The following is a 27,642-nucleotide window of genomic DNA, read 5'->3' as shown; positions in this document are numbered from 1 at the left end:
ATTATTTGATTTCAACACTCAGGTCAGCTTCCTCATAATTGATCAGTCCACACTACTAAGGACATTACACCACTCCAGGTCCTGTAAACTAATAAAAATAATAGCACAATAAGAAAAGCCAAGAAAAGAGACAGGAACCGGGTCCCAATAACTAGGCGGTAAAGGGTACTTCTACAGAGTGAGCAAGCTGTTACAGCCTGCCTTAAGTTGCTAAATTAGGCCCTCAACAATTTCACAGTAGTTATGTAACGAGTGGGCTTGAGCATGCATATGCAGAGGTGGCTTGGACGGAGTGGTCGGTGCCGGCCTCTACAGGCAAGGAATGTAATCTGGCAGAGACTGCTGAGCTGTAGCTGCCGAGCCAGAAGGCAGCGAGAGGGTCGGCTACACTGCGCATGCCCAGGACGCAGTTGGACTCAGGTGACCAGAAAAATTTGCGGGGCTAAAGATGGCGGCAGAGAAGTGGCCCGGAAGTGCTGCCGCTGGCGGCAGCTGCAATGCTGAAGAGCGGGAGCGGGTTCTACCTATGTTGCTGCTGCCCGTCCCCGCTGAGGCAACCGGGCGGCTGGGAACCTGGGCGCAGTTGCACAGAGAGCAGGAGGTTCTGGGGAGCCTGACCGCTGCAGGCAGCCTTCAAGTGCTTTCTTTGGCGCCAGGCGGCCGGGGCGGGGGTGGCTGCTCCCTAGACGGCCCCTTCCGGCAGTAAGTGGTGCGGGAGGGCTGGGCAGTGTGGGGGGCAGGGGGTTCTGGAGCCCTAGCCCGGCTGCCCCCAATGCCCCGTTCCAGGCCGGGCAGTGGTGGAAGAGGAATGACAGCCGCGGAAAATGCCTCAGCTGTTAGCCCTATTCCCGGTCGGAACCTTTCGCGCTTTAGTGCGTTTCTGCACCCTCCCTTCCCTGTTCCGGGTGGGCGGAGCCGGCAAAACCAGGAATGGGTCTCAGCTTGGACGCTGATTCTTTTATTCATTAACAACTTTCGATTTGTCATCATTGTACTCTGCACCTTGCGCATTTTCTTCTTTCAGTTAAATCGTTAAAGATATCAGCTGGGGATCATGTTTAATTGGGATGAGCCTGATAATTTTTTCTTGCCCCTGAAACAGCGAGTTCCTTTACAAATGGGCTTTCCTCCCATTCTTCTTCAAGGATGGAGAGCCTAGTTGGTACACTCATTTATTCGCTCAACGAATATTTATTACGCGCTTACTGTTATCTCGGAGGAATGCCTAAAAGTTGAGTAAGACAGTTCTTACACGTGAGGCTTGCGTGATTTAGGAATGCAGTAGAAAAAACCCTATAATTACAATCATATTTACTTTCCATTTTTGTAACTCTTGGTCCAGGACTTAGTTTTTACATCAAGTTTGGTAGTGCCCCCTGAGTCTGACTGGCCCTTTTTATAATAGAAAACGTTTTGGAAACCATCAGCTCTTTAAGACTGAGTGGCCAAGAGGTGCCTTACCTTGGAATCTCCAGGTTCTATAACAGTGTCTGACAGTAGAGATCGTTTGTTAAGCCAGTGAATGCTTTAAAATCTCTTCTGTGTTTGTCTTTATTCCTGATCTCTAGTTGCTAGAAACAGGAAACTCTCACTAGGGAAAGTAGGCTTATTCAACAGTATTAAGTACCCTATGAATAGAGGGTTGCAGAGTGAAAAGTAGAATGCTTTAGATGTTTGAGAACTTAACAGAAAGTAAGACATACATGCATGAGTTAATGGGTCATTCATAAGTTAACTGCATGCAATTAATAGGAGGGGGTGGATCAAAAAAAGCTTTTTAATTAGAATTGAATTGAATTTTTATTCAATTAAAATACTTCATAGGGTAAAAATAGGGACAGGTTTATAGTTTCCAGGGGTTTGCATCCTGCTTTTAAGTATATGTAGTCCTTTTTATGTTGTTGAAATCACTCTACATTCTATATTTTGTTATTTTCATTGAAAATTTTGTTTTTCCATGTGATAATACAGCCCATGTGCTAGTGATGTTAGTGATGTCACAGTATTCTGCCTTTTAAATGTATCTTAATCTGTTGAACATTTTCCATACTCAACATTTATATTGTTAAGGAGGTGGTATGAAAGAGGTGACATCTTTTTAACTGGCTGCCTTCCAGTGGCATGGAGGTCTTATGCACTGTGCGAGTTCCCCAGAATTTGTGTATTGAAACCTTAACCACCCATGTGACTCTATTTAGAGCTAGAGCCCCTAAGGAAGTAATTAAGGTTAAATGAAGTGAGAAGGGTGGGTTTCTAATTCTGTAGCACCGGTTTCCTAATAGGAAGAGGGAGAGACACTAGATCTCTCTCTCTCTCTCTCCAAGCACGCAAAGTAAAAACCTTGTGAGGACAGAGCAAGGAAGTGGCTGTCTGCTAGCTGGGAAGAGCCGCCTCACCAGAAACCACTCTGTGGGCACCTTGATCTTAGACTTGTAGTCTCCAGAACTGTGATAAATATATGTGTTGTTTAAGAAAAAAAAAGGATGTTTTCCAAATTTTCAGTATAAACAATCAGGAATTTGGTATCAATGAAAAAAATTATTAGGCACAAGGATAGAAATACATAGTGTGTTAATCTTCTCTAATAAGGACATAATAGCACCAAGTCCAATTTTTCTAGATATAAAATTTACTACTTCTGTAGAAAAAAAGCTTTTTTAAAAAGATGAAACTTTATCAGTGTAGTAGCCTCATTTCAGTCCATTGCATTGTTTTTAGAATTGGGACCCTTTTTTTTTTAAATGTAATTTAATTTGATTATTTAACTTGAAGCTATAGCATCATTAGTCTCTTTCCATCCTTGTTAGCCAGTGTTGTTATGCTGACATTACACTGCTGTAAAAATTCTGTAACTGTGCTGTCCAGCATGGTAGCCATTAGTCACGCATGACTTAAAATTTTAAATTCATTTCTTCAGTTGCATTACTCACATTTCAAGTGCTCGATAGCCACATGTGGCTATTGGCTACTGTATTGAACAGTGCTGATAATATTGATCACTTCCATCTTCAGAGTGAGAGTTCTGCTGGACAGAGTTATACTATAACATACCATTTTGGAGTCCTAAGGTCAGTTAATACAAATAATCACTTTCTTTTTAAAAGTTTTTGAAAGCATTTAAGTTACCAAAACTTATTTTGTTCATTGTGAGCACCACCTCAAAAAAATTATATACATACTTGGTTGTTGAAACTTGCCCTTAATTATGACAGTTCTTTTCAATATGTCACCAGTCAGTATTCAGGATGAAGAAATAAAAGCAGCCATCATTTCTTGCCCCATGCGTCCTTTTTACCACCCACTTTTATATTCTTGCATTGGTGTGAAGGGGCTGAGGGGAAGAAGTAGGAAGGGGAAGGGGGAAGAAGAAGGAAGTCCTAGAACAGTTTACATTCTCTTAAGTTTTTTTAAGTAACTTTTTTTTGAAGATTTTATTTATTTATTTTTAGAGAAAGGGAGGGAGAAAGAGAGGGAAACATCAATGTATGGTTGCCTCTCATGTGCCCCCAACTTGGGGACCTGACTCCCAACCCTGGCATGTGCCCTGACTGACTGAGCATGGAACAGACCAGCCTTTGGTTCGCAGGCCGGCACTCAATCCATTGAGCCACACTAGCCAGGGCCATTGTTTTAATTTGATGTAGAATTAATGCTACCAGGTGAACTAAAGAACTGTACTCATTCTGCCCTTTCAATCTTTCCATTGTGGGTGAATATTATTGTAGATATAGACTATAAAAAATAACCTAAACTTTTTCCTCAGATTTGTGTGGGAGGATTCTCATAACAGCAGCACACCAACAGAGAGGCCCAGGCTGCTTGCTCTTAGTGAAAATTATGAACTGCTCATCTATGAATTTAATTTGAAAGATGGAAGATGTGATGGAACCATTTTGTATAGCTGTAGTGAGGAGATACTGCAAAAGCTTATTAAAGATCAAAATATCAGTAAGTATGTACAGGTTATCTTTTAGTGTGTTTAAATTTGTGATATTACTATGTAATTTTGTGTATTTCAGGGGAGATTCTTACATCCCTAAAATTGTGGGAATCTGCTTTGTCCAATACTAGCCACATGAGTTCTTGAGCACTTGAAATGTGGTTAATATGAATTAAGATGTCCTTTAAGTGTCACATACATACCAGATTTTGAAGACTTAGTACAAAAAAGTAAAATCTCTCCATTAGAAGTTTTTGTATTAACTATATGTTGAAATAATTTGGATATAATGAGGTAAATAATATATATTAAAATTAGTTTCACCTTTTCAATGCAGCTAGTATTAAAAAAATTTAAATTACATGTGGTTTGCATTTGTGGCTGACATTATATTTCTATTGGATAGGGCTAATCTGGACTGGTTACAGAACTATTGACTATGTCCCATTCTGAGGGCTCCAGGGAGCAGAAATCAAGGCACTCGGGCTTCTGTTTTTTAAGGCAGTAGTAGCATGTTTGCCACTCTGGATTTTAAGGTTCCTTCTTTATCATTTTTCAACTTTTTAAATTTGTTTTTAGATTTTATATTTATTGTTAGAGGGGAAGGGAGGCCACCACACACACATCAGTGTGTGTGTGGTTGCCTCTCACACCCCCCCACTGGGGGGACCTGGCCTGCAACCTAGGCATGTGCCCCAACTGGGAATGGAACTGGTGACACTTTGGTTCACAGGCCAGCACTCAGTCCACTGAGCTACACCTGCCAGGACCTTCCTTTTCATTTTTTTAAAAAGGTCTGTGATTGTCTTTGTGGGGTCCTATGGGTAAAAAGGCTTTCTGAATGTTCTTCTGGTGTGCTCTCAGACTGGCCATAGCAGAAGGAACAGAGGCAGTATAGACCATCTTTATTCATCCCCTTAACCTGCTTTCCAGTGACCACTCGCCTAGGTGGGTATAAATAATAACTGTTTAGAGTTCACCTAGTTAAGTGCTGTTTCTTTTTTGTTTTACCTGTTTTTGTTATATTTGCAAAATCAAATTTACCTATTGTAACATTGTGACCAATGAGTTTCTTATAATATTATTTTGTTTCATAGGTATTTCCTTATTATCTTTGAGAATTCTGTCATTTCACAATAATACATCATTATTGTTCATCAACAAATTTATCATTCTACACATCATGTTTCCTGAAAAAGATGCTGAGATTAGAGTACTCAACTATTTCACTTTACCCTTGCCTGCCCAGGCAGTGGACAGTATTATTGACACGCAGCTCTGCAGAGGAATTCTTTTTGTTTTGAGTAGTTTAGGCTGGATCTGTATCCTTGATGGTAAAAATGTTGATATTCAGGGGAGGAGAATAACTAGAAAGATTAATCTTTTTAGGCTTTTAGTTTTAAGGAACTGGGGTATAGGTATTTGGTTGCTTTTTCAGTAAAACTTTTCAGGGAAAAAGATCTTCATGAACTTAGAATAACTTTATTGATTCATATTCCATTCAGATATTTTCCAGTGTATGCATGGTTTTTCATGGTAACAGTCATCTTGTCCAGTATTTGTGTTCTTTTTAAATTGTGTATGGTCTGCATTACCCATCTATTCAAACATGCTTGTTCTAGGAAAGATTTAGATGACTGCTTATGATATGATACATCCACCTCATAGAATGATGATTCCATCATATTAGTGAATCATAGGGTTTGCCTAACCACTTTTATTTATTTTTTTTGGAAAATATTATGGTTTTTGTGTTGTTGCTTTTTTTCTCTCCAGCAGATCCATTGGTAATCAGCAAAATTATTTTGAAGGCTTGAAAAATGACCTGTTATGTGACTTTGGAACTTTCATTTCTGGATTAAAGGAATATATATATAGATATATATGTTATATAATTTATATATAGATAAATTTTAGATATATCAGCCTATATTAAAACTTTTGTAATAATATCAAATTATTGGATTGACTTTATTTTTTGTTGCTAGATTATAGAACTGTGCTGTCCAACACAACACTGAGAAATTGGCTAGCATGACTGAGGAACTAAATACTTTATTTTATTTAATTACTTTAGATTTAAAAACTGGTACTCAGTTCAGCTATTGGAAAACTTTTATGTATGTTTCAAATGTAAATAGACTTTATAAAGTCTAAATATAGATCAGGTATTTTCAGTGAAAATTCAATGTCAAAATTGAGATATGCTGTATGTAAAAAATAACAGATTTTGAACACATATAAAAATGATGTAAAATATCTCAACTTTTTTTCTGATTACAGGTTGAAATGATATTTTGGATATGTTGAATTAAGTAAAATATGTTATCAAAATTAGGTTCACAGATTTTTTTACTTTTTAAATAAGGCTACTAGAAAATTTTCAATGATGAATGTGGTTCACATTATATTTCTCTTGGACAGCATTGTTGTAGAACACTAGTGGAAAATATTACCAGAGTAGGTATTCAGCAAGTATTGTTTAATGAACACTCTGTCAGGTTGTGTATTGGGTCACCAACTTCATAGTCATCTGGTGCTAGAATGGGGGCAGCCTCAGTGTCTTTCAGTTATTGCACCCACAGGGTTGGAGCAGCAAAGTCTATAGCTCTGTCCATCTTGTGGTTTAAATGGTTAGGCATACTTAAGACTTTCATTTTCTCTAACTCTTAACTCAAAGACATTTTTGACATTGTGGATGGTGTACATGTAGCTCATGTGGATTTAGCACTTCATCAAGAAGATATGTGTAATGAGCAGCAACAGGAGCCAGCCAAGATTTCTTCCTTTACTTCACTGAAAGTGTCTCAAGACCTAGAGGTTGCAGTGATTATCAGCTCCTCCAACTCTGCGATTGCTCTTAACTTAAATTTGTATTTCAGGTATGTAGATTGCTGCAATCTCTAGTTTGAAGTAAATAATTCAAGCCATAAAGGGTTAAAAAATGTATTTGTTAGCTTTTTCTTTATACTAGTTTATTTCTATTCATTTAGGTCATGTTTTAGCTACTACATAGTGAGGTTATTCCTGTGTAACAATGTGTGCAAATGACCACTGGTTACCTTTTTATTTCTGGATGTATATCGAAATGTTGATTTTGATTTATATATGTCATTATATATGGCTAATGTCATCCTATAAGTGGAAAAGTTATCCAGCACAATTTTAAAAGCCATTGTTTTTTTTTAAAAAGATTTTATTTATTTATTTTTAGACAGAGGAGAAGGGAGGGAGAAAGAGAGGGAGAGAAACATCAGTTGGTTGCCTCTTGCACACCCCCAACTGGTGGCCCAGCCTGCAACCCAGGCATGTGTTCTGACTGGGAATCGAACCACTGACCTTTCAGTTCCCAGGCTGGTACTCAATCCACTGAGCCACACCAGCCAGGGCAAGCCATTGGCTATTATACATTGTTTATTTATCTCTTGCCTCACATTAGAGTAAAAGAGAAATGGTATTTTTCATGTGATAGGATTCTTATGTGGCTCAGTGTCCTGGCTTCCTTGGGAATTACTTATCTCTTAAAGGAGTTTGACAAGATATAATAAACTAACTTTATTCAGCTGAGGATTTCCTCAGGTGTTTTCCTTGGAGAGTGCACACTTTTGACTGTCTAAATATATTAGTAAAAATTGAGTGCTTATTTATGTTGCTTTTCGATTCAGATAGTATTCTAGTCACTTATGATTCTATAATGTTTGAGAGGGGTGTGTGTGTGTGTGCACATGTTCACACACACACCCCCAGTAGCCTATACATTGCAACTTGGTTATGTAAAAGTTGGCCAGTCCACATTTAGGACTTTTAGTATTTAGGGCCATTCAAAACCATTTGGATTTGTGGTCCTAACTTAATATGAATGAGGTAAACGAATCCATGTAATTAGAATGTATGTTGATGGGTTTTATTGCTTATTGGATCACCAAAAAATGATAAATTCATCTTTATATTCTACCAGAACTTCTCATCACTGTAATTTTTCTTACTTTCTTTTTGGTTTTAATCTTTGAGTAGGGTTGATTAGCAATATTCTCAGATTGTGTGCTTGTTCATCAGTAGGCTATTTTTACTGACTAAAACATACCTGTATGTGTAGTTACCCTTAATCATCAGTAAAAACAATTTGACAGGAGGAGGAAGAAAAGCCTACTTAGCCAGTCTGCTCCTTGAGTGTAGGGTTGTGTTCCTCTGAGACACTGAGACAACTCTGAAAAGGGCACCAGGCACATTCCTTTGAACAAATTTCATTGAACTCAGCCGTGTAACATCAGCCAAAGAAGAGCTACTGTTCTGTTCCTTGCATTAAATTTAGGGATCTGCCCTGTCCAGCTAAATGAGTGATCTCTTTTCATTAATTATTTACATAAACGCTCTTTAATTAGTGTAACTTCTTTGCAGTTGACTGCGTGTTTTATTTTGTAAGTGTGCTCTGAAATCTGTCTCTGTCTTTCCTGCTTCATGGTTCCAGCTCTTTCCCCTGATATAGAATGTCAGTCCCTCCTTTTCATTTTATCAAGTCCTCTTCATCCTTTGATACCCACTGATTTCATGAAGCCTTTCCTTACTAAAAATCTTTTCCTCTTGTAATTTTATACTCATTTATAATTTTTTCCTCTTTGAACTTCCGTAGCATTTCTGCTTTGAACTACCATTTAGCACTTAATTGTATAGTCTTGTATTATTTCCCTAATTTTTTTTATGTTTCTGAAAGAGCTGGGAAGCTCCTCAAGAACCCAAACTCATGCTTTTTTCTTTAAGTTCATTGTCAATTACTTTTCTTCCAGTTTATCTTAGCTGTCCACTCTCATAGCCATACCCTGGGCTTTGCCATCATTTAAAACTGCTCCTCCCTCACGTCACTGTTCTACATATCTCACCACTGACCACAGCTTCCCAAATTTTCCAGCTTGCTTATTCATTCAAGTACTCCCACTTCTCCTGTCATCTGACCTCATTGGAATTTCCAGTTCGTGGACTTTTCACTCTCCAGCCCCCTCCTGTCTTGACTTCCCTCTCTTTCCAGCATAGGTTCTATGACCCAGTGATCCAGTTGCTTTCTTGGATGTACTCTGAACTCTTGCTCCTGCCCTATCATAGCACTTGTTCTGACAATTATTTTTTTACTCTCCCTTCTGAGTTTCTGCACCCAAGCAACTAAGCACTTGTATGAAAATCACAAAGAAAAAATTATACCATTGTAAGTTCACATTCACGACCTTCAACTGGTCTCTCGATAATACCTGGAAATTTTACAATGATTTTTTTTCCTGAGCCCATTTTTTACAACAATGTTTCTAAGCCTCTATTTCCCTCAAACCTCTATTCATTTCTTTACCCCCAGCTCTTCTTGGGTGACTTTGCCTCCTGCTTCATAAAGGAGCAGAACCCATATAATGGGAGGTTTGATTTCTCACATTATATTACAAACCCACTTTTCTTCACCCATCTTCTCTGTCTTTCCTCCTATTACAATGGAAGGATTTCCCACCTTCTAGGAAAACTCACCTTAGTGTGTGCTCAGGTCCTCAGGGATCATTTTCCATTTCCTCTCTTTTCTGTATTTGCAGCCTCTTGAGTATTAGATCTACATCCAGTTAATCACCAGGTCCTAGCCATTCTATCTTCATAAATGTTTCTTGAATCTGTCCACCTTTCTTAACTCCTCTGTCATCACTGATCCATGCCACTGTCATCACTTATCTGAACTCACTTGACAGCCTTGTAATTGGTCCTCCCATGTCTGTTCTTATCCCCTCAAATCCATCTTCTGTAGAGTAACCAGAGTGATGTTAAAATCTGTATCCTATAAGAGGTAGAGCCAGGTTTTAACATCTGGGGCCAGGGTATAGACCTTCTCCATGTATCATCTTGTTGCACTGTCACCCTGCCTCCTTTAACTTCTTTTCATCATCTCCTTGACAAATCTAACATATTACCTTCAAATTGTTGAAAGGGTTATTAGTTAATAATTTAACTAAGTGCTCAGGGTTTAAATGCCTTCCTTTTTCCCCCCAGCTACTCTTCTGCCTCTGATCATGTCACTTGCCTTATCTAGCTCCCTTTTCCCCTCCCCAAGATAAAAACTAAAAATCCTTAATAACCCATAAACCTTGAACCATCTGTCCTGCCAAATTCTCCAGCTTCATCTCACACCACCTTGCTTCCCTTCACTATGCTTTAGCTACTCTAGCCGCCTTTGTGTTTCTCAAACATCACAGCCCTCTCTTTGCATGTACTCTCCCACATGCATATCTTTGTCTTCCTAGTTTTTATGCATTTCTCCTGTCTCAGCTTAAATCTTTGTGGTGTCGATGTAATGAGTGCTTAAAAACCTTTATGGACATACCATAATTCAGCTCCACTGTTTCTCTGAGCCTTGGTTTCCATATCTATAAAATGGGGTTGTATTATTTCTTAGGGTTATTGAAAGGCTTAAATGAGATAATTTATGTAAAGTTTTTATCATAACATCAGCAATATAGAAGACAGCAAATCTTGTATCTTTGTAAAGCTAACTGCCCTTAGGGGTCAACTTTTTAAAAATTCAGATGTAATTGACATATAACATCATATTAGTTTCAGATGTACAACATAATGACTCCATATATGCGTATGTGGTAAAATGACCAGCACAGTAAATCTAGTTAACATCCATCACCATACATGGTTCAAATGGGTTAAACTCTTAAAGCTGACTTTATCATTCTGCCGTAAGTAGTGGAGATAAGAAGGAGTCCTGTCGGGGAAACTTGTCTGTATTCTTCTTTGTCTGTGGCACACCTGCCTCTCACCTCCCCATTTTTAACTGGAGCAGCAGTAATACATGTTTGGACTTGATCTCCAATTTTGACTGTGCCTATTATTTTTAAATGTAGGCAACACCCAGGACACCTACTTTGTGAAAAAATTCTGGAAGACGATCCTATTGAAGGCCCTAAGGGGATAGATGAAGATGATCCTGTTAATTCTGACTACAACATGAAACTGACCAAGTTTTCCTTCCAAGTTGATAGGTACAAAAATGTTTTTAGATTTGTTTTATTATTTTCATTTTTTGTCATGCTCACGCCATACCTTTTCACTAAAGGTATTTACAGAGATAGACATTTTTTTGAAAAAGGGCAGCTTGTTCTTTGTTGAGTGTTTTACTTAGAGCCTTTTCCTTGTAACAGCTGTGAGTTCTACCCTGTCTTCCAGGTCTTGGAAAGCCCAGCTGTTATCACTGAATGAAACCATAAATAGCTCCAAACTGGAGGTTTCCCATTATGCTCCATGGTTCCAGGATATTCTGCATCTGGAGCCCCCTGAATCTAATAACCACTGCCCCAGTGTGCCAGTTTGGGCCTTCATTCCACAGGACATGATGCGCAGTCAGTATAATTTTTCACAGAAAGATCATGCCAAGACCAGTGACCCAGAGAGAGCATGGAAAAGAATGTGCATCAGTGAACAAGAGGAACCCATCGAGCTTAGATGTGTGTCTGTGACAGGATTCACTGCACTGTTTACTTGGGCAGTGGAGAAGACAGGCTGGACCATTATCCTTTGGGATTTGGAGACTGAGGGCATGCAGTGCTTTTGCCTTGGGAAGAAGTGTATTCCTATAGATAACAGTGGAGACCCACAACTGTGCCTTGCTTTGACAGGTGAGAATGTCTTGTATCAGGTTCTCTGTTGCTGAGAGGACATTTGCTTTCTCTTAATGTATTTTACTTTTGCTGCCCTGTGGTGTTAGTGCCTACTTTGTTCTCTCTTTTTTTAAAGATTTTATTTATTTTTTTGTTTTTTAGAGAGAGGAGAAGAGAGGGAGGAGGAGAGAAATATCAATGTGTGAAATGAATATTGATTGGTTGCCTCTTCCACACCCCAAGTGGGGGGGACCTGACCTGCAACCCAGGCATGTGCCTTGACTGGGAATTGAACCAATGACCTTTTGGTTCACAGTCTGGTGCTCAACTCACTGAGCTACACCAGCCACGGCAGTGCCTACCCTGTTTTCTAAGTGATAATCTTTCATAGAGGAAATTTGTTGTTATTCTTGGAAAGGTTTTCTCATATGATTTCTGCTCAGCTAAATGATAAGATACTAAAAGAAAGTTTAAGAGTAATAAAGTTTGGTTTTTATACAGCGAGTCTTCACTTGACTTATATCCATACAAGCATAGGTTGCAAGCTAGCTGCTCATGGGCCATGTATGAACTGCAGATTTATTTTGTTTGGCTTGTACTATCTACACTTTTAAAAAAGATTCTATTATAAACATGTAAAATTAGAGGACTTCACACAAAATCTAGATTTCCAATTGTTCCTGAAAAATTGTAAGATCTGGCAAACACTGGACCTGCATTCCTGCAGAGTAATTTATGGGTTGGAGCTGATTTTCAACTCCCTAGATGAGCCATTTTCTTTCCAGTTAGCTTTCTCTTGCATGTCTTTCACCACCTGCCTGGTCCCTGTAGGCATCTGGGTTTGATATTTCAGATACACATTTATTCCATAACCTACAAAGCTACTGGATGTTATGATCGAACGAACCATGTGTGTCCTCAGTACCCCACTTCTGGTAATCATGTATTTCTGTGTGTCAGGAGCATGCTCTTAATTGTTTCACTTTAGTAAACCAGAAGTGTAATATGTCTTTAAAAAGTTAAAAATTCCAGGTATTGATTGTACAAGATAATACAAAATAGAAAAGTGAAATTTAGTGCTATTTAATAGACTGCATTGTTCTCACTAGAATTAGTCTTATGGTCAGCATTTTAAAAAAAGAATACTTTAAAAACATTTAAAAATCATGATGACTTAATTAAGATCACAATAGTACCTGGTGTCCAATAAATTTATTTGTTATTATAGTGCAAAAGTATTGGATAATTAGACATTAATTCCTGGCCCTGGCTGGGTAGCTCAGTTGGTCAGAGTGTCATCCTGATACACCAAGGTTGTGGGTTCAGTCTCTGGTCAGGGCATATATAAGAAAGCAACCAATTAATGCATAAATAAGTGGAACAACCACTTGATCTCCCTCTCTCTCTCTCTCCCCCTTCTCCCTCCTCCCTTCCATAATCTTTCTCTAAAATCAATAAATAAGGAAAGTTTTTTAAAAGAAATTAATTCCTGTCATAATCCTAAACCCCAAATCCTGCTAATTTATTAAAGTTAACTTTTTTTTTCCTGTAGAAAATGGACTCTCTCTGATTTTGTTTGGTTTGACTCAAGAGGAGTTTTTAAATAGACTAATGATCCATGGAAATGCCAGCACTGTGGACTCTCTTTGCCATCTCAATGGTTGGGGAAGGTGCTCAATCCCCATACATGCACTAGAGGTAACAGATTTAAATGTCCGTAGAACTTTGTTTGATTATTTTTTTTGTCATATACTCTTATTTGACTGAAGATTTGGGAGAATTTATTTAACCTAGCAGCAAAAAGAACTATAGTCTTTATCCATCCATTTGTTTATTTCTGGCTATTTCATTACCCTAACTCTCCTTAGCAGTTTACACTTTGGGCTTTAAAAGATATAAGATTATAGTAAACACTATTTAAGGAGGCAAAAGTCACAAGAAAGGGAGGCAACAATGAGCTGATGAGACTAAATGACATGGAAGCAAGCTATGGAAAGCTTGAACAGGAGTGATTTTTTATTCCTTCTTTGTAGTCCTTACTACTCTAAGTCAGTTATAGAGACAGCATTACCTGAATTTATATAGCATTTTCTAGTTTACAAACACTCTTTTTATATGTATTATCTAATTTTGTCCTAAAATAACCACATGGGATGGGTTGGGTAGTTTTTTATTTCATCTTTCAGATGAAAATTCTTAGGCTCATAATGGTTGAATGAGTGGCCCATAGCCATGCTAATAAAGGCAGGAGCTAGAATCAAAGTTAGGGCACTTTCTACTATACCATATAGCCCCTGAAGTCAAAAAGTAGAAGTTAATTTTTAAAAATGATAGCTTTATTGAGGTATAATTCACAGACCATAAAATTCACTCATCTAAAATATACAATTCAGTGGTTTTTAGTATATTCAGAGTTGTGCAGCCACCACCACCATCTAATTCCGGAACACTTTCCTCACCCCCCCCCAAAAAACTCTGTACCTATTAGCAGTTACTTCCTATTCCTTGAGGACTCCTAATTCCCAAGCACAAATCTGTCTGTCTCTAGGTTTGCTTTCTCTGTACATTTCATATAAATTGTAATTTAAAAATACGTGGATTTTTGTGCCTGGCTTCTTTGACTTAGCATGTTTTCTAGGTTCATCCATGTGGTAGTATGTTTCAGTACTTCATTCTTTTCTATTGCCGAATAATAATTAATTATATGAATCAGTTGATAGATACTTGCATTGTTTCCACTTTCTGGCTATTATGAATAATCCTGCTATGAATGGTTTTTGTGTCACCATATGTTTTCATTTCTCTTGGGTATATAGCTAGCAATGGAATGACTGGGTCATTTAACTTTTTGAAGAGCCATCAAACTATTTTCCATAGCAGTTGTACTATTTTACATCCCCACCAGCAATATATGAGGGTTTCAATAGCTCCATATCCTTGTCAACACTTACTGTGTTCACCTTTTGTATTATAGCCATCCTAGTGATTGTCAAATCAAAATGAAGTGGTGTCTCATTGTGATGTTGATTTGCATTTTGCTAATGACTCATGCTGAATATGTTTTCATGTGCTTATTGGTCTTTGGAGAAATGTCTATTTAAATCCTTTGTCCATTTCTAAATTGAGTTTTTTTGTGTGTTTATTGTTGAATTCTAAGAGTTCTTTATATGTCATGGATACTAGACATTTAAGAGATATAAAATCTGTAAATATTTTCTCCTGTGTATTTTCTTCTCATCTTCTCGATGGTACTCTTTGAAACACAAGTTTTTCATTTTGATGAAGTCAGTTTTTTTTTTATCACTTGTGCTTTTGGTGTCATATCCATGACACCATTGCCTAATCTGAGATTTGCTCTTATAAGAGTTTTATAGTTTTAACTTTTACATTTTAGGTCTGTGATGCATTTTAATTAATTTTTTGTGTATGGTATGAGGAAGGGATCCAACTTCATTCTTTTGCATGTGGATATTCAGTTGTTCCAGCACTGTATGTTGAAAAACTTACTTTTGTATACTGCAATATATCATTGTAGAAGACTTAAGTAATAGCAGGAAAAAGAAAATTTGGCACTTATAAATCTATTATCCAGAAGTAATCTTAATTACTATTAAGATTATTTCCTTATACGTTTTTCCTGAATATTAATATTAATATCAGGTGTTATCTCATAATCTTATTATCAACCCTGTAGGTAAGTATGACTATTATCCCCATTTTATAGATGTGGGAACACAGAAATGTTAGGAAATCTAATTCAGATACACATGGACAGTAGGTGATAGTGGCAGGATTTGAACCCAGGTAGTGTGAATGCAGAGCCTCTGCCTTTACATAGTGTAGGTGCATGTGTGTGAGTTTAATTAGGACTTCATGGAATATATAGCACTGTTTTGGCCCCCCACATACAAGTGAGTGAATATGTGTAAGTGATAACACAATAATAAAACAAATACCTTTGTACTTACCATGCAGGCAAGAACTAGATTATCAGCAATATATTTTTAAAATATTTTATTTATTTATTTTTAGAGAGAAGGGAAGGGAAAGAGAAAGAGAGAGAGAAACATCAATGTGTGGCTGCCTCTCACATGGCCCCCACTGGGGACCTGGCCTGCAACCCAGGCATGTGCTCTGACTGGGAATCGAACCAGCGACCCCTTGGTTCACAGCTCGCAATTCAATCCACTGAGCTACACCAGCCAGGGCAATTATCAGCAATATTTTTTAATGTGTGCTTCTCCCCATTCTATTTCCTTACTTCACCCAGCTTCAGAGTTAAGTGCCATTCTGAAAATTTTAACCATTCCCTTTCTTTTATTTATTTTACTCCATATAAATGTATCTTCAAATAATGATACTTAGTTTTGACTATTGTTGAATTTAGTGTAAAGTGGAATCACTGTGTGTATTCTTTTGGGACCTACTTTTTTCTTTTTCACTAAACAATTAGTTATTCAAGTTCTTTCATATAACTGTAATTCATTCAGTTTTACCCCTATTGTAGTATCTTATTGTATAAATATGTATTCACTCAACTTTAGCTTGTTCTCAGTTGTTTGCTATTATAAACAATGTTACTATAAATAGTTTCTTATGCATCTTCTGTAGCACTGTGCAAGAGTTTCTCTATAGAAGTAGTAGAATTGCTGGGCATGTGCATCTTTAACTTTATTAGATAGTACTCTGGTTTTCCAAAGTTGCTTTATCAGCTTGTGCTTTCACCAGCAACATAGGTGAGTTCTCATTGTTATATGTCTTTGCCAACACTTGGCATATTCAGATTTTAAAAGTTTTTGCGACACATGGGTAGAAAGAAATCATATGGTTCTTGACTTTTTCCATCTGACTTACTTAGCTTAGCAGGATATTCTCAAGGCCCATTCATGTTGTCGCAAATGGCAGTACTTCATCTTTTCTTATGGGTGAATAGTATTCCATTGTATATATGTACCACATATTCTTTGTCTAATATCTATCAAAACACAGTGAGCCTTGGCTGGTGTGGCTCAGTAGATTGAGTGCCAGACTGCAAAACAAAGGGTCACTGGTTTGATTCCCAGTCAGGGCACATGCCTGGGTTGGAAACCAGGTCCCCAGTAGGGGGTGCTTGAGAAGCAACCACACATTGATGTTTCTCTTCCTCTCTCTCCCTCACTTCCCCTCTCTCCAAAAATAAATAAATAAAATCTAAATAAATAAAATTTAAAAAGCTTTACAAATCTTAAAAAAACACATTGAAACCTATATAATTTTATTAACTAATGTCACCTCAATAAATTTAATAAAATTTTAAAATATTTTGCCTGTCTTATGGTATGATGGGTTTTAATTTGTATTTCCCTAATTACAGTTCTGTATCTATATATATTTATATTATATTTATGTTTATATAAATAAACATATAAGTGTTTATTTGTGTTTATATAAATATAATGTTTATATATTAACATTAACAAATGTTTACATATGTTTATATAAGTATAATATTATGTTGGAATTTGGATTTCTTTGGTAAAGTGACTGTTTAAGCCGTTTACTCTCTTAGAGTATTTGTCTTTTTCTTAGTGGATTGGAGTTTTTTATATATTCTAGATACCAATGTTTTGTTGTAAGTGCAGTGAATATATTCTGATTTGTCTTTTTTCTTCACCACATTTCTCATTTTTTACTGTCTTATAATCCTTTTATTATTTTTTATTTTTTAAATATATTTTATTGATTATGCTATTACAGTTGTCCCAATTTTTCTCCCTTTGCCTCCTCTTCCCATTACCCACCTTCCCTCCAGCAATCCCCTGCCTTAGTTATGTCCATGGGTCATGCATATAAGTTCTTTGGCTTCTCCATTTCCTACACTATTCTTAATATCTACCTGTTTATTTTGTACCTACCAATTATGCTTTTTTAATCCCTGTACCTTTTCTCCCCTTCCCAGTGGATGACCCTCCAAATGATCTCCATACCTATGATTCTGTTCCTGTTCTGGTTGTTTGCTTACTTTGCTTTTTACATTTGGTTGTTGATAGTTGTGAATTTTTTGCCCTTTTAATATTCATAGTTTTGATCTACCTTTTCTTAAATAAGTATCTTTAACATTTCATGTACTAGTGGCTTGGTGATGATGAACTCCTTACCTTGTCTGGGAAGCACCTTATATCTGCCTTTCCATTCTAAATTATAGCTTTGCTGGATGGAGTAATCTAGGTCCTTCATTTCATCCATGTGAATACTTCTTGCTAATCCTTTCTTGCCTGCAAAGTTTCTCTTGAGAAATCAGCTGTCAGTCTTATGGGAATTCCCCTGTAGGTAACTAAGTGCTTTTCTCTTGCAGCTTTTAAGATTCTCTCTTTATCTTTAGCCTAAGGCATTTTAATTATGATGAGTCTTGGAAGGCTCTCCTCATTCTTTTGAATTCTTTTTTCTTCTTGCTGTTTTGGTTGAATGCTTATTTCTTCCTTAGGTTCCAAATCATTGATTTGAATCCTGGCTTCCTCGTTCCACTGGTAGTTTCCTGAAGATTTTTCTTTATTTCACTTAGTGTGATCTTCATTTCTTCCTTTATGTTGTTGCCATACTTAATGAGTTCTTTGTTCATTCTGATCACCAGTGTTTTGAACTCTGCATCTGGTAAGTTGGTTATCTCCATTTCATTTAGTTCTTTTTCTGTGATTTTGTTCTCTTCTTTCATTGGGGCCATATTTCTTTGTCTTCGCAATTTGGCTGCCTCCCTGTGTTAGTTTCTGTGTATTAGGTAGAGCTGCTTTGAATTCCTGTCTTAGTAGCACTACCTGTGGTAGCACACTGTAAATTGTGTGGGCTGGAGCCTTAGGTAATCGCCAGGGTGGGGCAACTTATTTCACTGTTTTGTGGCTCTATGTTGGAGGAGGGCTCAGAGAGGGGACAGTTAGCTACCTGGCTTCCAGACATTTGCCCAGCACTCAGCCAATTTCCAGTCACTTCACTTGCTTCCCATATGCAACTAGTGCCCTTCCAGCTGTTGCCTGGTGGTTAATCCCAGAGTGGGTGGGTTCATATACCTTCTAAGTTCCTGCATCCCTTTAAACCTAGTCTCCTAAAAATCTAGCAGTTTTCTCTGCTGCCCTAACCCCCACTGGTTTTTACAGCCAGGTGTTATGGCAATTTATCTTCCTGGTGCTGGAATCCTGTGTTGTGTGTTCTGGCTTGGGGCTGGGATCACTCACTCCCAAGGTTTTTACCCGCCATCCATGAATATTGGACCATCCGTTCCACTGCTGCCCCTGCCTCTCCACACCACACTGTGTCTCCACACCTCTCTGCCTGTCGCCATGACTCCAGCCCTTCTGCCCTTCTGGATGAATGTGGCTTTGTTAAATCCTTGGTTGTTGGACTTCCATACAGCTCAATTTTCTTATAGTTCTGGGTGCTGCTTTGAGATCTTGTTGTATTCTTTCTATGCTTGTGCCAGGAGGTGAAGTGTGTCTACTTATGCCTCCATCTTGACTGGAAGTCCACATTTCTAATTTTTATGTAGTTTAATTAATCAGCTTTTTTCTTTATAGTTTGTGACTTCTATTGTGAAGTCATGAAGATGTTTTTATATTTTTTCCTAAGTTTTAAAATTATGACTTTGACATTTAAGTCCTTTTCCAATTGGAACATATGTTTATGTTCCCCTCCCCCCATATTGATTACCATTTATCTCAGCACCATTTTTTTTTTTCAGAAGTCCTTTTACCACTGATCTGAAATGTCTTGCCAAGTTTCCACATATGCATGAGTATGTTTCTAGGTTTCATTGGTCTCAGTCTGTCTTTAAGTCATTTCCATTCTCTCTTAATTATAAACCCCTCACTTAATTATTCTTCAGGATGTTTCTGTTATTCTTCCTCTCTCTTAACCTTCTTCCATATTTCAGTATCAGCTTTTCAAGTTTCATGAAAAACTGTTAGGACTTTTATTAGAATTACATTATATCTATATATCAAGTTGGGAAGAATTGACATCTTTAGGATATTTAATGTTCCTATCCATAAACATAATCTCTCTCCCAATTTTTTAGGTCTTCATTTATGTCTTTCACTAAAAATTATAATTTTTACAGTAAAAGCCTGATTTTTTTTGTTAGCTTTATCTTTGGTGTGTGTTTATATTTACATATCATATATGTATATATATTTCCATTTAAATACTATATATTAAAATATATAGAATACATATTTATATTTAAATACTATATATTGCTATTATAAATAGCATAATTTTAATTTACATTTTGTTTGTCAATGGTATATAGAAATACATTTAACTTTTCTATATTGAATTTTGTATCCGGCAAGTTTGCTAATTTCTCTTATTAATTCTAATAATTTACTTGTTAGATTTTATTGAAGTTTCATATAGTTAATTTACATTTAATATCAAAGTAATACAATTTTGTTTCTTCTCTTCAAATCTTTATTCTTTTTACTCTTTTTCTGTGTCGGGGTTTTTTTGTTTTGTTTTGTTTTGTTTTTTTGTTGGGACCTCTAGTATAATAGACCCAGAAGTAACACTGGGCATCCTTATCTTATTCCTGATTTTTAAAAAGTATACCTGTAGTGTCTCACTAAAAATTGTGTGTGTGTGTTAAGGAAACCTTTATAAGATTAAGTTCCCTTTTTATTCCAGCTTTGAGTTTTCCATGAGTGGGCATGAATCTTATTAAATATTTACTCTGAATATATTGAGATAATTTTATGAATCATCTCCTTTTATCTGTTACTGTGATAAACCACATTAATCCATTTTATTTTTATTTTGAAATATATATTAAAAAGTATACAGAATATATGACAGTTTAACAAATGATTACAAAGCTGAAATTCTTGTAACCACTATGTAGGTCAGGAAATAAAACATTACTGGCCTGGCTGGTGTGGGTCAGTGGACTGAGCACAGGCTTGGGAATGGAAAAGTCACCAGTTCTATTCCCAGTCCGGGTACATGCTGTTATCAGGTCCCTGGTTGGGGCTGTTGGGGCCCTGCAAGAGGCACTCTCACACATCGGTGTTTCTCTCCCTCTCTGTCTCCCTTCTTTCCCCTCCCTCTAAAAATAAATAAATAAAATCTTTAAAAAATATATTACTAACACTTCACTACTAGTTTGGATATTAAATGTTCAGTTTATGTTCTTCTACATATGTTCTAGGACATATAATGTGCATATTTAAATTAACAAACCCAAATTTAGTAACTACCCTTCTGTATAATACTAGTCCATTGAATGCTTTAACTTCATTTACTCTTTTCCTACTTGTGTTAGTGTTGTGGGGTTTTATAAAACCACATTTTTACGTCATTTTTGAACAACGTTTTTGCTGAGTATGGAATTCTAGGTATGCAACTGATTTCCTTCAGCACATTCACGATAACTTCCTGCTCCTTCTGGATCCCATTGTCATTGAGAAGTCAGCTATTGTTCCTTTGAGGGTAGTCTTTGTGTTCGCCCTCAGGCATGTTTTATAATCATTTTGATTTGAGTGTTCCACAGTTTCACTGTGATTGTATGTCTCATTAATGAGTTAGGATATTAGTCTATATGATATTAATTTTCATTTATTTTCTTTTTAAAAGATTTTATTTATTTATTTACTTTAGAGAGAGGATAAGGGAGGGAGAAAGAAAGGAGAGAAACATCGATGTGCCAGAGAAACATCTGATAGGGTTGCCTCCAGCATGCTCCCAACTGGGGACCTGGCCTGCAGCCCAGGCATATGCCCTGCCTGGGAATTCAACCAACGACCTTTTGGTTTGAGGGACTACGCCAACCCACTGAGCCATACCAGTTAGGGCGATACTAATTTTTAAAAATTTGTTGAGACTCAGCTTATACCCTAGTAAGTAGTCCCATTTTCATAAATGTGCCCTGTACCTGCAAAATGAACATGTATTTTCCCCTTGTCACAATGGCACTTCGATCAGAAGTAGTTAGAATTTTCATACTTTTTCAATTTCTCTTAACTTCTATGAGTTTAACATTATGAATAATTTCCTTAGTTATTTTCAGTTATATCTAATCTGATTTTAAACACATCCATTGAGTATATAATTTCAATTGTTATATTAGTTCTAGAATTTTTATTGGGTCATTGTTTTCAAATGTGATGTTTTGAAAGTTTTCAAATTTACAGAGAAACTGCAAAAAATAGTAAAGTGAACTCTAAGTACTTTAGCATATATCTCTTAACAAGAATATTTTTTTATTTAATCATTCACAATATAAGCTTTCCTTCCACCACTGAGAGCAAAAGCAGAGTTCGTTTATGGTCTTCCTGTGGGGGAAATAATTTTTCTAGTTCAGCTTTTTTCAGAGTGTCACTTTGAATGGACCCTAGGTTTATCCTTTTTTCCCTCCATACATAACTTACACGAGTATTTTTCACCCCAGCCTGCTTGGCCTGTTAACACCCAGCACTTTGGCCCATTGGCTCTCAAAGTGTTGGCCTTAGACCAGCAGCATCACTATCACCTGGGGATTTTTGAGAAATACAGATTATCAGGCCCCATCCCAGCCCCAGGAAATCAGAAACTCTGGGGGCAGGGCTCAGCACTCAGCACATTTCATAACTTCTTTAGGTGGTTCTTAACTGTACTTTAGACTAGGAATGGCAAACTTTTTCTGTGAAGGCCAAATAGTAAATATTTTAGGCTTTGCAGACCATATGATTTCTGTTTGGACTAATCAGTTGTGTTGTTGTAGCCTTTAACAATATGTCAATGAATGGGTGTGGCTGTGTTCATAAAACTGCATTTACCAGTTCTGGCCAGGGCTGGATTTGATTGGTGGGCTTTTGCGTTTCCAACCCCTGCTTTAGTCCATCAAAGATTTGCAGGTGACTTTAGGCAGCAGTTGGCTTTAGAATGCAGTTACTTTGCAGAATTTGTCTTTCTCCTCCTTGTTTTTATCCCCTGAGAATTTTTCTCACTTTCTTTTCTGTTCAATTGAGCATTTAAAGATACACACAGATTTTTAAAAAATATTCTCTATAGAGAGATTTCTTGAGATACCTAGTCAGAAATGGGAGTCTGTTTTTAACCTGCTTTTCAGTTAACTTTATATCATACTACTTTAACATTTTAATTCATATAGACTATAACTTAATTGTAAGGTACTTGATCCATAAGTACCTAACATTGAATTGTTTTAGAATTACAGAACAGGAGAGCTGGAAGGGTGTTCTAATCTTACTTTCTGTTTCTACTAAAACAGAAACTGATATTCAGAAAGGTTACAGAGACTTGCCCAGGTTGCATAATTAGTCATTGTCAGAATCCTCACTAGAACCCAGGTGTTCCTGCAAGGTAAAGGTAACCCTGCGCCTTCAGTCTCAGCACATTAAGTCCTGAAGTTGAAAGAAAAAAAAAACTGTAACCTGATTTTCTTCCTGTTGTAATTTTTTTCTGATTTTCTCCCATTTCAGGCCGGGATAGAAAATCGTCAGCTGGACACAGTAAATTTCTTTTTGAAGAGCAAGGAAAATCTTTTGAATCCATCCTCCAAATCTCCTTTACCTGATCAGTTTGATCAGTTTCCATCTCATTTATATTTAAGAAGTAAGTAAAACAAAGATGTCTACATTTGTTGTTATTGTTGTATCTTTTTATCACTTTCAAATTATTGTTGTGCTTTCTGATCATTTCTTTACTTAGCAAAACTCAATCATGAGATTTTATTTGTGAAAAGTTGAGTTGTGAGAATCTAAAAATGTTCTTATTCTAAGTGAGGTATTTATTGTTCATATCCTGTACTGTGCTGTGTTTTTAGAATGCAAGAAAGAGGTGATCTTTCAAACTGAAGAGGTTTTTATTCGAAAGAGAATAAAATTCATTTGCACAGTTATCTACCCTTGTAACTGTCGAAGATGTACAGTGACAGTATAGCTGGCTGAGTTATTGATTGGGACTTGTTATAAGAGTTTTCAGCCTGACTCATCTGTTGAATTACCAACACTTTTTCAAGAATTTGGCTTTCATTTTTAATAACAGGAAAGCTAACTTTTATTCTTGGACCAGATAGCCATACAGATCCTCACCTCAGAAGCACAGAGTAGAAGTAAACTGTTTTTTCCCCTTGTACATATTGTTTATAATCTTACAGTTTTTCTTACTTGATGATACGTTATAGATGCCTTTCTTGTTAATAAAAGATATGCTTATTATTTATGGGATTAGTGAACATTTGGTCCTGTCCAAGACATTCATGGAAACTTTTGGTTAGTGCAAAAAGTCCTCAAAATTTAGTCATGTCCAAAATATCCACAGAGACATTTGGTCCACAGTCAAAGGTCCTGAAAGTTTGGTCCTGTCAAAGACCTAAGTGATCATATTGGTCCGTGCCCAGGGTCCTTGACATTTGATCCTGTCAAAGTGTCCATGCTTGGGAAATGTCCCTGGGTTTAAACAGCCCATGGCATTTGTTCATACTTTTGGTTTATAGGATGATTACATAAAAATACTATTGTTTTATTGGTCCAATAGTTGTATTGTGGCTATATTGCCAATAATAACCCTTATTGCCTCAGTAGCCTAACTGGTCATGGCACATGGTGTTAAGGTAGATAGATGAGTTGACACGGACCAAATGTCTTTGTGGACATTTTGGACAGGATGTTTATGGAACATAGAATTTCATTGAATGGGATGTGCCATAATTTACCCAACCAAACTTTATTGGACATTTGGATTGAATCAATTTTTACTGTTATTTTCAGTGTGCTGTAAATGCTGTGTGTGTAATATTTCACATATGTACAGTTAATTACTTAGGATAAAGTTTTAGATATGGAATTTCCATGTCATTGAGGTATACATTTTATATTTTTAAATGTTTTGATAAATTGTCCTTCAGAAAAATTTTAACAGTTTGTGCGCTAGTTATATGAAGAAAATGACAGCCTGCTTTTTCCCTCAATGTAGAGTTAGTTCTCACTGAGAATGTGGATTAGAAATTTTCTTTTTAAAAAACATTCTGTTTTCATGAACAGACAAGTGTGGTGATTTTAGGGGGTGGGGGAGTCAGTGGAGGTGAAAGAGGGTGTGGTGGAATAAATAAATGATAATTGAAAAAAAACTTTAAAAAATTTTCTCTTATTTTGAATGCAGAGTTTCATCTCCTCCCTTTTGAATTGCTAACATTTTCGTGCTCTATTTTTTTAATCTGCTCAAATTTATAGAAAGCAGCCTAGTTCGTAGTGGTGAGTGGGGCTATACCAGCGATTATGTGGTCATTATTTACTACTGCTTTTTGGTGGTCTGTAATTTCTCATGAGTTCACTCTCACTTGCATTGCTCTGCCCTGAAGGGAAGGGGGATGAGTCTGGAAGTAAGAAGCATGGGAATAACTTTACCTGCTCTCCCAAAGAAAAACCCACGTTTCCCATGCTTGTCACTCACACAGATACAGTCCTAGAGCTAATGCTGAGATAAACAGGAATCTTTCATTAGGGCCTACAACTGGCAAATGGAGGATTCAGGGACCCACACTCCTTGCTTTTACCTGAATGTTTAAGAGAATGGTTTTGGAATCAGACTGGCTTAAGGTAGAGTTTTGGCTCTCCCATTTCCTTTCCAAATTAGCTTGGGCAAGTTATTCTCTCTTAACCACAGTTTCCTCATCTGTGGAAAGGGTGGGGCTACAACACCTACCATTCAGGTTGTTGAAAGGAATAAATGAATAGCATTTATAAAACACCATGTACAATACTTATGACACAGCAAAAATGATAGTTAATAGTAATACCAGTAAATAATGACTAGTAGTAAGTAGAATTGCTAAAGTCTGCAGGTAATAAGATTATAAAAGTTTTGTGAGCTTTTTGAGAATAAGAAATTGGTCCTTGTTTTATGTTTTAAAATATTGCCACATGATTTTTTTTAAAGATTTATTTTATTTATTTTTAGAGAGAGGGAAAGCAGGGGAGAGGGAGAGAAACATTTCTGTGTGGGAGAAACATCCATTGGTTGCCTCTCATATACTCCCAACTGGGGACCTGGCCCACAACCCAGGATTGTGCCCTGACTGGGAATCAAACCGGCAACCTTTCAGTGCCCATCCCACTGATCCACACCAGTCAGGATGCAACATGGTATTTTTGGATATGTTCATTTTATTGAAGAACATCAGTATCCTGGTGTTCTTCATGTTAATTTCTTTGGTTCTTTCTCAGATGTGCAAGAGCTCACACCAGCATTGGATTTACTTTGCTCAGCAATTAGAGAAAGTGATTCTGAAACCCAAAGCAAAAACTTTTCAGAACAATTGCTTAATCTTACACTGTCCTTCCTCAACAAGCAAATAAGGGAGCTTTTTATTCAAAATGAAGGTAAGAATAGCAGCAAAGAAAGGTGCAATTGTCCAGTTCCTGTGTCAGAACAGAAATATAAGTGGGCCTACTGCCAGAGAGCATGTAAGCCAGTGGAGTGCCATTTGCTAAAGTTGGGTAAAATCAATGTGTAACTGAGTGAGTGAAATGAAAGTTGGCAGAAAGGCCTAATCATTGTGAGAAGGTTATAGTAAATCACAGAGCTACTTGTAAATGGGGAAAAGCTCATATATTTTTGTTTAAAATTTTGAAAACACTGAGTTTGAATTTTGACATTTTCTAGATTTATAATTATAACAGTTTGTGATATATTTGCTTTCCTTTCCTATACACACATATTTTTATGTGTATATGAAATCGGTATGTTGGTGTTTTCCATAGAGTTAGATGAATATCTACAGAAAGGGGTGAACATTTTGACCAGCTATATTAATGAACTTCGAACCTTCATGATAAAGTTTCCTTGGAAGCTAACAGATGCTGTAGATGAATATGATGTAAATGAAAATGTCCTCAAAGTAAAGGAGAGCAATATATGGGAGAAACTCAGCATTGAGGTAAATATGAGTAATTATCACTCCTTTTATTTGCCAGATTAAGAGGATCTGAGAAAACAATAGAAGAAACCAAATTTAGACTCTGTACACTCTGATTAAGACGCTTTGGCAAGGGTTTTAGGTTTTGTATATTTGGAGGTCTTTGGGCACAACTTCAAATTTATGTTTTCAAGCTTTGTTTATTTAATTCAGAACACAGATAGGCTCCTTCTTAGTGCCACATCTGCCCGCTTGGACCCAGTGACAAATACCCAACCCCAGACTCATGAGCAGCACTCCCTCAGCAACACTCCCTGAGTGGCCAGGGCCTGGCACTTTGGGCTTCAGCATTCTGCCTGATCTTCGAATTGCTGCTGGTGATTCAGTCTTAGGAAACTTGTATTTTATGATATCATCACCTGGAAATATACTTAATTTGAGTCCTATCTCTGATTCTAGTTAAGGTGTTTTGCCAGTTAAATTTTCTGTGCTCATCTGCTGGACTAGGGGCTGGAAAATCCCTCCATCCACATGGAGAATATTGGCATTGGAAAGACAAAGGCCAAAGTAGCTTAACCCAGCTGATCAGTATCAATAGGGAGTGAAAGTGATAAGGCTGAGAGACTGCCAGTTTCAAAGGACTGCAGTTCTTAGTGTGGAGACTAGGAAAGTACCTGACATAATTGCATTTTCTGTATCTCTTATTCATTCTCTGGCCAAAAATTGCTTGATTTTTTTTTCTACTTTATCGGGCTTCTCTTTTCTAACCTCCTTTGCAGGTTTCACCTCCTCTGCCCTCCCGTTTCCCCCTTTAATGTCTTCCAAGCTCCACCCATGGTCCTCTGCTCTTTTTACTCAAAATCACTGATTTTTTTAACTTGGAGGGAGGTTATAGTTTACTTTGATGAAAACTGTGGACTCTCTCTCCAAAAACATACGTGTGAATGTATGTGTGTGCGCGTGTATGCAATTTTGCACATGGCTTAATGGGATTTATAGATCCCTCTAAAGCTGCTGGTTAAGAATGCCTCCTTTTGCCCTGGCTGGTGTAGCTCAGTGGATTGAGCGCGGCTGGGAACCAAAGTGTCCCAAGTTCGATTCCCAGCCAGGGTACATTCCTGGGTTGCAGGCCATAACCCCCAGCAACCGCACACTGATGTTTCTCTCCCTCTCTCTCTCTCTCTCTCCCTCCC

The 27,642-nt window shown here is 37.1% G+C and overlaps 1 protein-coding gene across 4 annotated transcripts in view; it reads left to right on the top strand.

Annotated features, from left to right (window-relative positions):
* Nucleotides 1-442: 442 nt before the first annotated feature.
* SPG11 (SPG11 vesicle trafficking associated, spatacsin) overlaps nt 443-27,642 on the top strand; it is a 102,406-nt gene continuing 75,206 nt past the window's right edge. The window contains exons 1-10 of one of the 4 annotated variants that reach the window (XM_045822682.1): nt 443-702; nt 3,764-3,948; nt 5,038-5,262; nt 6,621-6,822; nt 10,816-10,953; nt 11,138-11,586; nt 13,121-13,266; nt 23,013-23,145; nt 25,758-25,913; nt 26,295-26,470. In XM_045822682.1, the coding sequence (XP_045678638.1) occupies nt 449-702; nt 3,764-3,948; nt 5,038-5,262; nt 6,621-6,822; nt 10,816-10,953; nt 11,138-11,586; nt 13,121-13,266; nt 23,013-23,145; nt 25,758-25,913; nt 26,295-26,470 (2,064 nt within the window). In that variant the 5' untranslated portion in view covers nt 443-448. Of the gene's footprint in view, nt 703-3,763; nt 3,949-4,804; nt 4,889-5,037; nt 5,263-6,620; nt 6,823-10,815; nt 10,954-11,137; nt 11,587-13,120; nt 13,267-23,012; nt 23,146-25,757; nt 25,914-26,294; nt 26,471-27,642 lie in introns of those variants that run through there. The other 3 variants (XM_045822683.1, XM_045822686.1, XM_045822684.1) reach the window with 3 other exon arrangements.

This window comes from Phyllostomus hastatus, unplaced genomic scaffold (genome assembly GCF_019186645.2).
Source record: "Phyllostomus hastatus isolate PE091 unplaced genomic scaffold, TTU_PhHast_1.1 phas_scaffold_501, whole genome shotgun sequence".
Lineage (NCBI taxonomy): Eukaryota > Metazoa > Chordata > Mammalia > Chiroptera > Phyllostomidae > Phyllostomus > Phyllostomus hastatus.
Note: the sequence above shows the minus strand (reverse complement) of the source record. Positions and strands in the feature narration are given on the sequence as shown.